General features: G+C 36.9%; 1 protein-coding gene across 1 annotated transcript in view; it reads right to left on the bottom strand.

Annotated features, from left to right (window-relative positions):
* LOC134528608 (uncharacterized) overlaps positions 1–11918 on the bottom strand; it is a 37522-nt gene extending 25604 nt beyond the window's left edge. The window contains exons 1-3 of the mRNA XM_063362360.1: positions 11790–11918; positions 8605–8920; positions 8472–8573 (exon numbers count right to left, since the gene is read on the bottom strand). Coding sequence (XP_063218430.1) covers positions 8472–8573; positions 8605–8920; positions 11790–11918 — 547 coding nt within the window. The remainder of the gene's footprint in view (positions 1–8471; positions 8574–8604; positions 8921–11789) is intronic.
* Between the last annotated feature and the right edge of the window lie 4997 nt (positions 11919–16915).

The raw sequence follows: 16915 nt of genomic DNA, 5'->3' as shown, positions 1-16915 counted from the left end.
TATCCTTTCTAACAATTATTTTTGCCTTTTTTTCCCCTAAGGAATTTTAGAATCAAGACTGGCATAAGCTTATCCTGGGTGTGTGACTGATAAAATTCCTGGAACTGAACTTGTATCATTAATAAATTATATGTTTAATTTAAAAATTTTCTTGAAAAAGAAAATTTATTTAAGAAGCTTAAAACAAATTCGAAATTTTTTTTGCAAGCTTTGACATAAATTTCCCCAAATAAATTTTCCACAATTGCTAATCAATCCGCAAAAATATCTTGTGCTCTATTTAACAAAAAGGGGTCTGATTTTAGTTACAAAAACCAAAGCACATACTCCCAACAGTGAAACAGTTTACAATAAACTACTTCAAAAAAACTAATTACGTACATTTTGCTTTAATGTTATTTATATTATTGTCCCCTAATAATAACGAACTTTCAGTCTTGTCAGGCCATAATAACTGTTTTTATTACGTTTAACGGAGTTTGAAGCAGTCAGTCCGTCACAAAAGACACCTTCAGCCAATCAGACGGCCCGAAAATTGACATCCGCCCATTCGTCAAGAACTTGCCAAGGGAGTCGTGTAATACTAAACAGTAATTTGAAAATATAATGGTATCTTTATAGTGAAAACAAAATCACAAATTATTACCACTCAGATAGTTGGTGTTGTGCTTAGGTATAAGTACAAAAATTGTGTATTAAAATTGAACTGATGTAGTTTCACGCGTTTCTGTAAAATATCTATAAATAAAATATAATTGTTCTGGAATGTGACAAAATAGTGACGACATAATACGCTGGCGTACGATAAAAATAAATAAACGTCATTTTTTACACTGATATTCTTATATCTCGCTTCTTGAAACTAAGGCATTGTAACCCATATCTTAAGCTCCCGCTACTAAGTATTTAATTCCTATAAATAACAAGTCACGTGACAAACACGCCGAGGTAACGGCTGCAGGGATAGGCCGATAAGAACCACGTGATAGTTTCAAACAAGGCTCCTCAAGAAGTGCGTTAAAGGTAAGACTAGGAAATAAAGCCCTTTTAGGGTCTCGTATTTATATTTTATTGCAGCTCATAATTGAGTTCTCGGGCGTTTTAGACCTGGGAGGTAGCCATTTTCAAAAGTCTGTAGCGACACTGATGCAACATAGACTCCAGCACCATCACAATTACATTCTCTTTCCGGTAACGTACACGCTTTTGTTGCGCAACCTGCAAACTTGTGTGTTAGCTTCCGGTTTATAGAAACAAGACACGCGACAAAGGGCGCATGCTGGCGGCGCAGAAACTAAGCTTCGATGCCAACATGGCGGCTGTTCAACACGATACCTTCTGCTATACCCGTGGGCATAACAGTTTGTGTCGCTGAAGAAAAGAAATAATTCATTACTCTATTCACACGATGCCTAGAATGCTTACAGAAAAACCGCCAACGCTATCTTCTATACTTCACTTGCTAAAAAATAACAAATTTGGTTTAGTATTTAAAAACTAAAAACATAATAATTTTTAAATTAACGAGATAGAATTTTCATTGGTAGGTTAGTTACAAAAACCTATAAATACGTATAAAATTTAAAGGATTCAAGGGAATATTAGTTTGCTTTAATGTAGTTTATTTATGATACGTACATATATTTATAATTCTACATTAATCAGACAGCCAATTTAGCTAATTTACAGTATTAACTATCCTAATTTCATTTTTATAGTTAAAAATTTTACCGATTCACATATTTTATATATGATATTTAATTACTTACTTACCAAGTGGGACAAATATACACGCAAAGTTTAAGATAGTAGTTCCCACAGTAAACTTAAATCTAAGTTTAAAGAAAACCATATCTAGAATTTTTATTTAGGCTAGCAGGTGTGGGTGGCGTTTCTATGAAGTGTTAGTTTATTCATTAATAATTTATGGACACCCATTTCCTAATAAACGTAGGTGTTTTAATTAGAGAATTATTTTTGTTTAAATTACTTTCGAAAATATAATTTTATTATATTTTAAGTAAAATCAAATATATAGGCATATCTAGTATGAAATAATCAGAGAAATGGACTGAACTATGTGTTTGATAATATTATAGCAATTAAATGAACAAATAAAAACGTATAAATGCATATATGGTTAAAGCACAATTTGTATAATCCAGTAATCTGTTATTAAAAAAAAGTAAAAGGTTTTGCCAATGACATGGTTTGACGCGCTACTCAGCTGCCCTACCGAGACCAATATTAAACTTTTAAAGGAGACTATATACTATCAATAGTGTAATGCCAGTTATCGTAAGCATTTTAAAACTGGTGATTACTTATTTCTAGGAATATTTTAGTTTACCAAATATATTCCAGTGTAGTTTCACTGTCATAAAGTTTAATTTGACACACCAATATGTTTGTTATTGACTTGTCTTGACTTGGGCTCGTGGGTATACCAAAAAAAAACACGTTCTATTACGGTTTTAGCTAAGACTTCTGGTATGAAAACGTTTATACCCAGAGCCAGACGCCTTGAAAGGGTGCTGCAATGTTACCAACATTAGAGCTAACAGAAAATAGGCATGAAAAACTACTGAGGAAATGAGCAATGTGTGGGGTCGGCTTAAATCATTCCGTTTATACTATCTTCCGTCCGAGCTTCAATGCAAGGAGTGAGGGAATATTCATGAATTTTGTAGGTGTATTGTAGGTGTATAATTATAACTACTGTGCACTCTATAATAACACGAATAACAAATTTAAATTCTAAACTAAAACTTTGTAATTAAAAGAATACAGTATTTGGATGAGGTATCGCTGCGCCATGCCGCGCAGTTGGAACCACGTAAGTACACGTAAATAGCGGCTAGCGACGGCGCGGGGTCGTTCAAAAGGAAAACGTAAACACAAAAGGCTGCACCACAACGCCGAACGTACAATAACGCCGAAAACCATAACGCCGCATGCCAAATTGACTACAACGCCGACAGCTAGAAAACTGCTGTGTACCACAACGCCGAATTACCACAACGCCGAAATACATTAACGCCGAAAAATGTAATTGCAGGAATGCCACAAAGGTTAGGTTAGGTAAGGTTAGCACACAAATTCATTCAGTTGTTTTTACATGCTTTTTATATTAGCTTCACTTGTATGTTTATTTGTCTGTCCGTCTGTAACTCTTTCGACTAAAAGTGAGTGGCTCATCACTGTAAAATGTCCCACCAAATTTCATTACGTTCGTTAGCCGAGCGGTCTAAAGGTTTTTTAAATTTTCCTTTTATTAATAGCATGTTTAATTAAAATAATAATTTCTGTAAATATATGAATTAGTTTTAGGCAAAAGAGCACTGAGTGCTGGAATGTCATATTATAAATACAAAACCTGTAAAGTGCAAAATATGTAAATAAAAACTTTTGAATTTAATTGAAACTTCTGTGACGTCAGCTTTCGGATTCAGCGATCGTGCGTTCTACTCCCGGCCACGCCGAAAAAAAAAAATGTTTTTTTTTTTTTTCCCTGTAAATTCTAAGATTTTATCCATACATCTAACTGTAAATGATTCGGAGAGACTTTACCATTTCTTTGTGACGTTGCAACTCCAAATAGTTATCTCAGATGGTAATAGGTAGTGTCGGTAACTCATTTCCCTATGATAATTATACATAAATATAGTTTAAAAAACTAAAAAAACATGCTTTTAAAGAATATCAAACTAAAAAGTTAAAAATAAATATAGTTTAAAAAACTAAAGAAACATGCTTTTAAAGATTATCAAACTAAAAAGTTAAAAATAATGTTAAAATTTAATTTATGACAATAGTATATAAGCAATACTAGCATAAATGAGAAAAAAGCATGGGGCGCTTAATATACAAAAAATATGGCACAAAGCGCCTCAAGCTTTTTTCTCATTTATACTAGTATTGCTTATATACTATTGTCATAAATTAAATTTTAAAATTATTTTTAACTTTTTAGTTTGATAATCTTTAAAAGCATGTTTCTTTAGTTTTTTAAACTATATTTATTCATTTTGCTCCTGTGGCCCCCTCTCCCCGCAGCAACATTTTTCGGCGTTACTGTATTTCGGCGTTGTGGTACACAGCAGTTTTCTAGCTGTCAGCGTTGCGGTCAATTTGGCATTCGGCGTTATGGTATTCGGCGTTATTGTACGTTCGGCGTTGTGGTAACGATCCAACACAGGCTTGGCTGATTATCACATCAGCGGCGTACACTCAACCCATATTTATCGATGATAATTAACAAGTTGTGTGAATTAATTTGGTGATAAATTTTAAATATTTTCACAGCTCACTAAAATCCATTATCCAATAGTAACTCGGCAACAATGCACATACACAAACACACACTACCACACATTATAAAAAACAGCCATAGCCTTATGGTTTCTACCAAAAGAAGGCTAAATGGAATAAATAAATAAATAAATAAACCAGACCTGTAAAATTCACATGGAGAACAACAAAGAAGAAAAACAATTGAGCGAGTCTTGCAGTACTCCCCAGGGATGTGTGACATCTTAATTCGGTAACGAGCAAATTCGTATGTTCTCGTGTTGCAAATACACTTGTAACAATTATGACCAAAATATTTGTCTGTAATACGATACTTGGCCCTCGGACAAGAAATTTAACATGGAATTCTTTAAAATTATGCCGAGCGGGATAAATATAAGCAAACTGTGTTTTCAATTACATTTATGGACATGAATCACACAACACAATGTACCGTTGATGAGTCGTCACACGGTTATCGGCCAGGAGCGTAGGAAGAATTTATTTATATAAAAAGGGGTGCAGATAGAACCGCTTTGCCTTTTTCTTGTTTTCAAATTCTTTCCTTTGTTGGTGTTAATAGTTTTTTTTTTTTTACGATTTTGTTGGTTTAGGGGCGGGGGGGGGGGGGGAAATAACATTTTCAATTATTGCGTTTGCATTAACTGTTCTTGTAAAGTATTTTATCATGTATAATGTAGTTAAAACAGATAAAATTTAAAAAAGGAGATAATTTTATTGTAATTTTTAAGTGAACAAAAATCATAACAATATTAACATAAAAAAGGAATCAAAATTCAGACTTACCTCATTTCCGTTAAGTTTATTAATATGTTCAACAATTAGAAAAAGTACTGATAAAATTATATTAAAATAGTTATCAAATAATTAATTACGTATCATGGAACTCCGCAAATCACGGAATTTCTATTTTTTTTTTCTTTATAAAAAATATGTTCAATATTTCTATAAAACTCTTAAAAAAATGTAATTGCTGGCGTAAATCAGAATGTAATGGGAGTGATTAGCACACTATTTCTGCCTACAGACAGTATTGGGGTTGCGTGAGATGCGCAGTCGGTTGCACGAGATGCGCAGTGCGCATGCGCACCGGTGACTCACGGTCACGAGGTGCGCTGACGCCATCTCTGTCTGCCGTGGCGCAACTGCACGGCACTGCCATATAGATGGCGGTGCCGGCGGCTCACAGCAGTACAGCACTGACATCTGCCGGCCGGCGCGCACAACAGCGGAGCAGACAACAAGGGACTCCACTAACTGCCTGTAAGTACTCACCGATCTTCAATTAGGAACTCGGTCTGTTCTAGGTTATTAGTTGTACATCTTTCGTTTGAAAGCTATTAGAAATTTTAAATTTTACAGGGATAGTGTATAAAACGAATATGTGCTTTTTTTTTTATTTTTTTTTAATGCGGGACACCCCCCAGGGGGTCCGCCCCGCCAAAAAATGACTGAACTTTATTTGAGTAGCAAGTACAGAACATGAAAGGTTACACTTGATGAGTACAATGAAAAGAAAAATTATATCCAATACAATATACACTGGGAGAGGCCCCTCCCGACGACTAGGTCCTAGGGGGCCGATGATCCGTGTTGTGTGATGCTGTGATCAGTGGCGTAGCCAGGATTTGTGTATGGAGGGTGTTAAGAAGCATGGACCCCCGTATTAAAACGGGGGGTCCGGGGGTCCTCCCCCGGAAAAATTTGGATTTTAAGGTGTACAATAGTGCTATTTTAGCAGTTTTCGATACTTAAATTTAAATATTGTAATGGTAAATTTTTTATTAATTTTAATATGAAATTTGTTGAGTGATGAATAGGAAATTAATTAAATATTTGTTGCTAAGGGGGGGGGGGGGTTGAACCCCTAACCCCCCCCCCCCTCCAAGGCTACGCCCCTGGCTGTGATGGTGATGTGATGACTGGGTGATGATGTTTCTTCATTGGTGGGTGTGAGCAGGCCCTTTTGGCCTAGGCCTGCTCAGAATTTTTTTTTTTTTTTAAATGGGGGACCGCCAAAAAAATGCCTCTTTATTAATAACTACCTCAAGTATCAAAACGATCGTAAGCATTAAAGAAAATTTAAAATATCATAAGAATATGTTGCACAATCACATTTAGTTTCATTTCAATAATATCGCGTATGCTTTATTGTTCATCACTAGCTGATGTACCCGTGCTTAGTTGCGGTCTACAGGCAGAACATTCCCGCACTGCTCGATGTGCAATAAACAAGTCCTTCCTCGTGGGTACGCCATTGCCGCATAGAGCTGTAGCAAACCGTATGTATTCGGTACTGAGTAAAAACGTGTGCGCCATCTAGTACCGAGTAACTAAAGGTTACACACGAATAAATTTTGTTACTCGCATTTTTCGTAGTAGGGGTACCTACACTGTTTGAATTCACGCAAAAGTACTGTTGATGCGTGTATTGAAACGTTTGCTGATCGTATGTTTTACGCATGCGCGCGCTTATTCGGTGAATTTAAAAACGTACGTTACAAAGAACGATATTTGTTTATTAAGTAAAGTATATTTTGGAAATTCGTCGTCCAAGTTTTTTACTGTTTATCAAAGGTATTGTGTGTGTAGACAAATTTTGAGATTGGAACAGAAACAAGGTAAGAAAGTATTTTTTTACAAATTAGAAATATGTATGTTTTTGTTGTTTTATTATCGCTTATTTTCATGTTTTTTGATCTTATCTTAAAAGAAATAGTATAATAAAGCCGCTCTAATGAGATTTAATTGTTTCTTAGTTAACAAAGCTGTCAATTATAAAATATTGTTAAATGTTTATATTCGATTTATTATTATTTACGCGACGTCATACTGTACGCGTACGCAATACGACTCGATTCGTTGCTCTATCATAACCACGGTCTAAGAAGGTCTTAGACCGTGATCATAACATAGCATGTTATGACATTAGGTATTATCAGAAGTAACGAGTAACGTAACGATACGATAGTAACAGGGGCGTAGCCAGGGGGGGGGGGTGTCAGGGGTTCAACCCCCCCCCCCCCCAGCACCAATTCTTTAATTAATTTCTTATTCATCACTCAAACAAATTTCATATTAAAATTAATAAAAATTTTACCATTACAATATTTAAATTTAAGTACCGAAAACTGCTAAAATAGCACCATGTTACATCTTAAATCCAAATTTTCCTGGAGGACCCCCGGACCCCCAGCTTTAATTCTAGGGGGGGGGGGGGCACATGCTTCTTAACACCCTGCATACACAAATCCTGGCTACGCCACTGGATAGTAACGAGTACTAATTGTTATAGTAACGAATACATACGGGTACGCTTTTTTTCGTTATTTTTACACCTGTACTGCCGCACCTCGAATGAGAAAGAAAACTAAATCAAATTGTGAACATCAACTTATGAAACAAAAAAAAAAAAGTTTGAACTAGTTTAACAGGAAGAAATACAAACCAAAGACGCCTTCTGTGATTCAAAAGTTTTTTAGATTTTAGTAGTGGGAACCTGTTTTTATTGAAATGAAAGAATTTATTTTTAAAATACAGTTTAGATGAGTATTAAAATGCAATTTATTTTATTACGAACTTGTATCGAAAATTCGATATTATCAACCACAAACGACTGAAGGAAATAAATAAATGTAAAAGTCATATTTATTGCAAATTATATTTCACAATTGTAACAAACATAGCGACAAAAATCCACAAAGAAATTAAAAATGTATGAGACTATATTTAATTCGTTAAACTGTGTACACATGCTATCCGCGCAGGATATTGAGGGTCGGAAATCTCTAAAAATATTTATAAAAAACTGAATAAAATTTTCAAAAACGTGTGCGTGTACTTGTGTATGCGTGTTAGAAGTTATACTTCTTGGTGTAATAACAAACTAACTTTGTATGCAAATAATTTATAGAAATAAAATAATAAAAGGAGTGAAGTAGTATTATAATTTTGGTTAGTTATGTATCAATTCAAAAAAATTAAAATACTCAGTATTTAAATTAAATATTCTTAAACAGCGGCTCTTCCTTGTGGCTACTTGGACAGCAGTGTTGGTGATAAAATGCAATAGCGACCTTCCAGACTGCTGCTTGCAGGTATGGGTGTTACTCAGCCGGCTTTATTGTTGTTGCAGAAGAATCACGCCGATATGCGCTCACGTGACCAGCCCATCCTCGTGCTGACGCTCAGCCAACCAGGAGGGAACCTGCTGCAGCAGGAGGCCGTGCCGCCGACCCAGGCGCCGTCCCCGCCAGGGATGCCTGGGACACCAGGGGCGCCGGGGTCACAGACCCCCCGCGGGCGTCACAGCTTCTCGCCGGAGCGCCACGGTCGTCATCACAGAGGCCCGCCCCACTTTGGGCCCCACCATCACGGTCCCCACAACTTTGGGCCCCACCACTTTGGGCCCCACCATCACGGTCCCCACCACTTTGGGCCCCACCATCACGGTCCCCACAACTTTGGGCCCCACCACTTTGGGCCCCACCATCACGGTCCCCACCACTCTGGTCCCCACCACTATGGCGGGCACCATGGCGGGCACCATGGCCATCACAGCTGTCCCCGTGACTCCTGGCATCATGGACCTCCTCGTCACCATGGCCTCCTGCACGGATTTCGCTCTTCACCTCACCCCCGTGATGGGACTCCGAGAGGTAAGCTTCTATAAAGTGCTCACATGACTTCTAACAATGTGTGTATGTGTGTGTATGTATGTATGTGTGTATATATATATATAAAGAGAGCGAGAAAGTGCGTGTGTGTGTACTCACAGGGGCGCATGCAGGGGGGATGGAGTATTAAATGCCATTACATCAGCAATGGAAATAATTTGAAAGTAAACAGTGGGAAAAGTGATTGTATACCTCCCCCCCCCCCAAAAAAAAAAACACACACACACAATATAAAATATAATAATTAAAATCTGCGTACGTACATATTGCATTCCATGTTAAAATAATCATCAAATAATACTGCCAAGTATATCATTAGTTGACGGAGTATCAGCGCTGCCTTTTATTAATGTCAAGTTACAAAAACATTGCTATAAACTTGTGTTTCTGATTATTTCTCATTATGTTAACCTGTCAGCTACTAGGCTTAACAAAAATTTACAAAAAGTGTTATCTCCCAAAAGACTGACTTGCGGTGTTGCTGAACAATGTGGTTAGGTATGGAATTGATCAGGTTTATACTTGTCTCGTAATACTTTATAAAACATCATGTAAAGTCTTCAAAAAAATTATTTGTTTTACATATGCAAAGTTTAAAAGTCAATGTCATTTATCACCAAAAAATAGTATAGGATATGACGAGGAAGATCAACTATTGAAAGTTTGGCTTGGGATGTTTTGTCAACACCATCTTGGATAAATGATTTTTTTTTTTCAAATATGGAGAATAATAGTGACAATTCTAGCCAGTTCGGTGGTGGTGTTCAGTCATAACACTAAGAGATTTTAGACTGTTCAAACAAAAAACAATCTTACCACAAAATGTTACTTTTTCATTTGACAAGTTTACGTATAGGTACTGCATTATCTTTTTTCCTGTTATAAAATTAACTTCGTGTGATAAACTTTTGTGTTGATTTCTGGAAACCATGTCCATTTCATTCAAAATTGCATACATTCACATGTATGCTGACAAAATGCTATCATCAGCGAATCTCTGAGGCAAAACTTGAATTGTTATGTCAAACATTTCTCGTGATGTATTAATTGACTGTCATGCCTTTGGCCCATATCATTGCTTCTAGATTTTTATACTAGCGAGATGTGTATAATTTTCCCCAGTGGTTGGTACGGAAATTTTTTAATTCAATAAATTAACGTCAACAACAAGGGGTTTAGACAGTTACGTTATCATTCTCAACATGCATCACTGCCTTAGTGATTCCGGGTGTTATATCAACTCACCCAGGGGCGCAACAACAGGGGGGGGGGAAGGGTATCTTGCCCCCCCCCCCCTTCTGAAACCTTGAAGTGGGGGCAAACGGGGGCAAAGAAAGTGCTGTGTAATAAATTTTTAGATAATAAAACTGCTTAAATAGCACCATTTTCCACCTTGAAATACAAATTTTCCCGGACCCCCCGCTTCAATAGGGGGGATCGATGATTCTTTATAAAAAGGTATATTGTCCCCCCTTTGGAAATTTAGTTGTTGCGCCCCTGAACTCACCGTTAATCACTGAAAATAACATACTACCTTCACCAAGATCTCGCATATGTTTTCATAACTTCAGGATTAAGGGGGAGGGGATTCATCTCCCTTATTCTCCCTGCAGCCACCACAGAGCCCTCCTGTATGTGATGTTGTTGTCTGACTGCCTGAAATATTAAATACTATTGTCGAATTTATGTGGAGCACTACGTTACGACTCCTTCACCACTCAACTTCAGTTTATCTCTCTCACTCTTACACACTTTCTTGTGTTCCAGACTGCTGCTGAGCGCTGAGACAACGTGGAAGAGTAGTCTTGTTGAATGAAGACGTCTCTTGAAGATCACAGCGTGTACCACTCTTAGACCTTACGACAATGGACAAATAAAAATATTGTCTTTGACTGTTTGTACTGATGTAAATGTTGTACCATAGCACATGTATTTTATATTATGAGCCATAATAAAGCAGGCCTGCTGAAAAAATTCTTATTTCTATCGTTTTTTACCTTTCCTGTTACAAGAAAAAATAGTGCATCTAACTCAGTAGGTAGGGTAGGTGGGGGCAAAGGTTTCCAGTTTCGAAGTTTGACTTTCCCCTGGGCCCCCAAATCGTCCTATCGTTCCACAAAGTGGTTGGTATTGTAATAGGATATCTCCTGCACCTTCAGTATATAAATGAATTGTTTTCCAAAAGATTTAGGCACCGAATTTTTCTTTTTTCTAAAACATGTGTTTGGAAACCTTTGCCCCACTGAGTGGGGCAAAGGTTACCACTGTCAACCTTTGCCCCACTCATTGGTTTATAGCTAGATAGGCATAAAAAACCACTAATAAAACATAGGCCTACACGTTTGGGTTTATTCAGCCTTTTTAGGCATGTAAGAATCATTTATTACCTATTATAATATAGAAAATTACAAAACAACAAAAGTAAGAAACAAGAAAATTACAAAAAAATGTTATAAAATATTATTACAAAGATAAATGGGTAAAAACAAAGGAGTACCTACTTATTGTAGGAAAAACAAATTAAGTAGGGAAGTAGACTCATTCAAAGCCTACTTAAATCCCAGTTTAAGTTTATCAATAAATTGTTAAGTCATTGAAATCACTGGAAAAAGTTACTGTATTTATGAATCGTCCAGAAGTGCACTTGATTGGCTTGGAGAGTGACATGTAAATATTTTGAGGTTTAAGAAATGCTTCCTCTTTTGTTTCTGAAAATCGCTGAGTCTGAGGAATTCTTCTGTAAAATAGAGCACTATATCCATCGTCAAAAACGTGGACAATCTTTGAAACATATAACCTCACCGAGTCTTTGGTTTTGCCTTGAACTTTCACCACAGCAAAATCATTCAGCTGCAACTTCCTGGTGCTCTGGCTGTTTTCACTTGGTTCATCATCTTCTTCATTTTCTCTTTCAGAGAAGAGTCCATCCATATCCGAGCTTGAATTGTGAACAGAATAGGAATCACTGTCAGAGGAGGTGTATGATGGTGGTGATGGCTTCTTAGTTCGCTGAAGCTTATGCTTGGATGGTGGAAACAATGCCTTTCTTGGTTTCTTATTCTTCTTTAACAATTTACTACTCTTTTCTCTCTTCGCCTTCTCTTGTTCTTTTTCCTCTAGATATTTTTTGTTAGGCGTTGAGGTAAGTAAAACTGATTTCAGGCCTCTCCCTGTTCTCTTCCTCTTTATTTTGATCTTTGGAAGTGGAATTATGTCTTCAGGTGATGCAACTGCTGGTACCCAATCGCCTGAAAATGATGGTCTCTCAGGATAATGTACAGAATGTGCTACTTCTTGAGCTATGTGAGCCGAGTTCCCAGTAGATGAAGCCTCTCCGATGAGTTGACCAGGACTTATGTCATCCATCATGGAAGTGGGTTCATCTGGTAATTGTGACTCCGGTGGTAGGTCGTCCCCTCGAGGAGGATGGTCATTGCGGTCATGGTTGAAATATATGAACCTCTGTTCCTCATCGTCTTGTGGTTCTGTAACTTCAGGTTCTTGGTCTGTTACTTCGGAGGGCAGAAAGTCTACATATGTAAATTTATTTTTATCGAAAGGATAGATTCCAGTGCTGTGAAAACCTTGAACTGCTGTTTCAACAGTTGCTGCTCTTTCAAAGGCAATTTTAACAAGTTGTGAGACTTCAAATTCACTTATTGTTTGCCCAGGGTTTGCGTTTGTCCAGCTATCTGCAGCCGCATCATAAAAGGCTTTGAATGGCCTGAAGAAACACCTGTCCAAGGGCTGCGTTTTGTGACTGCTATGCGGTGGTAAGGTAAGCAAATGAATGTAATTGGATTTAGCAAACTCAACAGCTATCAAACTGATGTGTGAAATGTGGTTATCCAGTATAAGAAGTATTGGGTTCTCAGGAGTAGGATTTGTGTACTTCTTAAAGTGATCCAGCCATTTCACAAAAGTTGCTGAGTTCATGTAGCCTTTATCCGTCAATGCCATGTCACAACCTATCGGTCCTCCTTTGATAAGCAGCCTATTTTCTCGTTTTCTTCCATATATAAAAAATGGAGGTACAAATTGTCCGACCGCACTCATTGCACAGACCACTGTTATCGTTTTACCCTGTTCAGCGGATGTAGACTTCGCCACTTCCTTCTTACCAGTGGGAGCTATGTGCTTTGGTATTTTATTTGGCACTGTCTGAACTCCGGATTCATCCATGTTGTAAATACGTTCTGGCCCAAAGTTATATTTTTTTAAGGTATCTTCCAAGTTGTCGAAATACAGTTTGAGTTGATGACGGTTGAATCCCATGGTACGTGCCACACTTGTCTTACGTGCGGTTCTCAACGATAGCTTGTTTCTCTTCATAAACGCTCGGGTAAAATCCCTTCCGGCCATTTTTGATTCGTCAGAAAATGGACAGGAGATGCTATTTTTCTTAGCATAAGCATACAGAAGATATCTCAAAGACTTGAGACTCAAACCGAAAAACCGTTTGTCCAATTCCACACAGTGACGAACTAAATCATCTTCTTGTGCCAATGTAAAAATCTTCCTGAAACGTCCAAGCTTTGACCCCCCTTTTCCAAGTCGCATCCTTTTCATTAATGCGGTGTGTGAGAATCCAATCGCTTTGGCTGCCTGACGCAAAGAAACTCCTTCCTTCATCAATGAACATGCTTGGTCATAGAGAGCTTGAGTGAGGGGTTTTTGGTCAGTTTTTCTTTTGTAATTCCTGAAATGATTACCCTAACTATTATATATGTCATTCAAATCAAGTTACATTGACTATAATCTATATCTAAGAGAGAACAGGAGTATAAATTATGAACCCTAACAAAAATGGACATAAAACTAAATAAAAATAATGATAGGGGCAAAGGATGCCAATGGAAACCTTTGCCCCATTGTGTGTGGAAACTTTTACCCCATTTTAGGTTACTTCGGTTAAGTTGTAATTCCCGCCATTGTACACAAGTAGTGCAAAATCTTGTGAAAGGATTTGAAAGGTTATGTTCCGGCCTAAAACGAGAAAATTTGCTCAAAACTATACACACTTTTTAGTTACGTCAGCTAACACTCGAAAACGGCAAAAAATTACGTCAAAAAGGACAAAAAAACACTCACCTCATATTCCTGGCCTGGTGCTGGTAGATCGTCACGAGGTTTCATCAGACAACTGACAAGCAACAAACAAGTGCGCTGCCTAGTGGATTTCCTTCAAAACTATTCCCGGTTTTTTTCAAATATAGATGGAAACTTTTGCCCCATGGCAACTTTTGCCCCCACCTACCTACATGTGATAAAAGTGAAACTTCTTTGGCAACTCAAATCTCGACTCGTAAGTATATCATAAGAGTAAAACGGCCGAGAGAGAAAGAAATGACAACAATTTCCTAAATAAAGATGAATTAACAAAATTATTACACAGTTCAAAATAACTGCTCAGGACATCAATAAATAATAATTAATTAACAATAAATATTACTCAATGTTGAAATAATGACACCATAAAATGACATATTAAGATTTTCACGACCCCAAATATAGCATGAAAAAATAATATAACTGCAATTTATACACGTTTATAAAGTAAATCAACTTCGATGATAAAATCAGTTTTGTCCTATTTATACACCATAGTAGTATTTTTAATTATACAGCATTAAAATGCTCTTCGTTTTTGACGTGACAACGTCTAATAAATCGATGAACGCCGGCGACATGCACTAAAAACGATGACTCATTGTTCCGTTACACACATTGTCCCGTTACGCTTTGTCCCGTTACGCTCATTGTACGCTTGCGCTGCATCTATCTCTCTTCCACTTGATTGGAACAACCATAGATTTTACTTTTTCGAGGCACATTAAACTTGAAACACTCCCATTCGTTTCCTACTTTTCCTATCATCGTCCTATCCTTAACAGAATAACACAGATTGGAAGAAGTTAAATAGTAAACATGTATAAAAGTTATAGTTAAAATTATCTCTTCGTTAAAGTAATACATATATTTGAATTAATGAGTGCAAATAAAAGTAAATTTATCAATTAAATTGTAGAGTCCTTTCACTCTTTCTTTGTATCCATACAAAATAGTGATAATTCAATAAAAATGATTCAATTTTATTCATAAAAGTATGCAATCATTTCATCAATGTTTTGTTATGACGTTGTCACGTTAAACTATCGTCCGTAAACTGACTTTACAGACAACCACTTTTTTAAATAGTGAGGGTTTTGAAGAGTTGTTAATTAATTATTAATGGAGGCGACCTGGCCAAAATTATTTGCCCCTGGGTCCTTTACTTATCTCGAAAGCCCTGTCCGAATCAGTGGCGTAGCCAGGATTTGTGTATGGGGGGTGTTAAGAAGCAAGGCCCCCCGTATTAAAGCGGGGGGTCCGGTGGTCCTCCCCCGGGAAAATTTGGATTTTAAGGTGTAAAATAGTGCTATTTGAGCAGTTTTCGGTAATTAAATTTAAATATTGTAATGGTAAACATTTTATTAATTTTAATATGAAATATGTTTGAGTGATGAATAAGAAATTAATAAAAGATTGGGTGCTAGGGGGGGGGGGGGTTCGAACCCCTAACCCCCCCCCCCCCCTCCTGGCTACGCTTCTGGTCCGAATCAACCCTCCGCAAGAGGGTGCGTTTATAATACACCTGTATTGTAATGAGACCCTTATCATCCACGCAGCACTGCTCTTCTGCAGTGGTTGGAAGCGCTAACGAAGGCTCCGTGGTCCAACACAGCCGTTAAAGTTCTACAACAGACATCACTGCGCAGATTGCGCGCGCTCTGTTATCTCTAACACACACGCACTTTGCTGTTTAAATAGTCTCAGTGATGCGCCATCTGGCGAGTTCCACGTGACTTCTTATCGCCAGCATTTCACACGAGGTTTGTACTTAAAGCCTCATGAATGATCGTGCTCTGTTATAAGAATATCATTAAAAAGAAATCAACAAATCACTATTATAGTTTGTTAATGTTTGCTGCCACTAAAAAAAAAAATTTCAGCGGTCGAATGATAGCACAGGTCTTGTATTGTAAAATAAGAACGGCTATATCTCCTAAAGTATTTGGAATGTTTAATGAAAAGAGGAAGTGAAAGAGCATATAATAAAAGTATTTTCGGATTTTTAACATTTTTTTTTTCGCATATACCGCTACTCTACATATATACCATTTCTTGTTCCTCTAGATTCTTTTTATTATGATTGATGTGGAGAATTCATTTGTAAGGTTGTTTTATTCAAAAACGTTTGCAATCATAACGTTTATAAGAATTAATTCCCATCTAAAATAAATATTTTATTTCTCTAACAATCTGCATTCATTACAGTGATTGTTGTAATTTTCGACATTCTTCTTAGGAATCTTGAGCCGCTAGCAGAGTAACAACAGAAGACTTCAATTCAGGTATTCAATCTGGAGCCAAAGGTTCACTGTGCTGAGGTCAGTTATTAGCCACAACACATTATGATACAAGATCACCTGTGGGAGTATACCACACTGTCACAGTCTGAAATATTATCCTTGGAACTGACATGTCTTCATTGTTGAGTAAGTACCCGTTATTGAAATGGTGCCACACAATTTTAAATGAATGTTTAATAAACAGGGTTGTGTCTTTTACTAGCTAGAGTAACTATGAGACGGACATGACTGGTAATATCGTGGGATTAAATTATGGGAAAAATATGATAACAAATAAAGTTAATGCTAGCACAAATATCTAGGTGAAAATTAAAGTTTTAACAAATAAAACTGTCTTTGTCACGAAATAATAATATAATAAACATAATATGCATGTATCTTCTCCTATCTATACATTGATTTATTACCATATGTTTAAATGGACATAAAAATAGTATGCCTATATCTAACACTATCCCTTCAAAAGCACAGATATTACTAAAGGGCCTTTTAACAAAGAAATATCTTATGCTTTTC

This window comes from Bacillus rossius, chromosome 1, assembly GCF_032445375.1.
Source record: "Bacillus rossius redtenbacheri isolate Brsri chromosome 1, Brsri_v3, whole genome shotgun sequence".
Taxonomy (NCBI): Eukaryota; Metazoa; Arthropoda; class Insecta; order Phasmatodea; family Bacillidae; genus Bacillus; species Bacillus rossius.
Note: the sequence above shows the minus strand (reverse complement) of the source record. Positions and strands in the feature narration are given on the sequence as shown.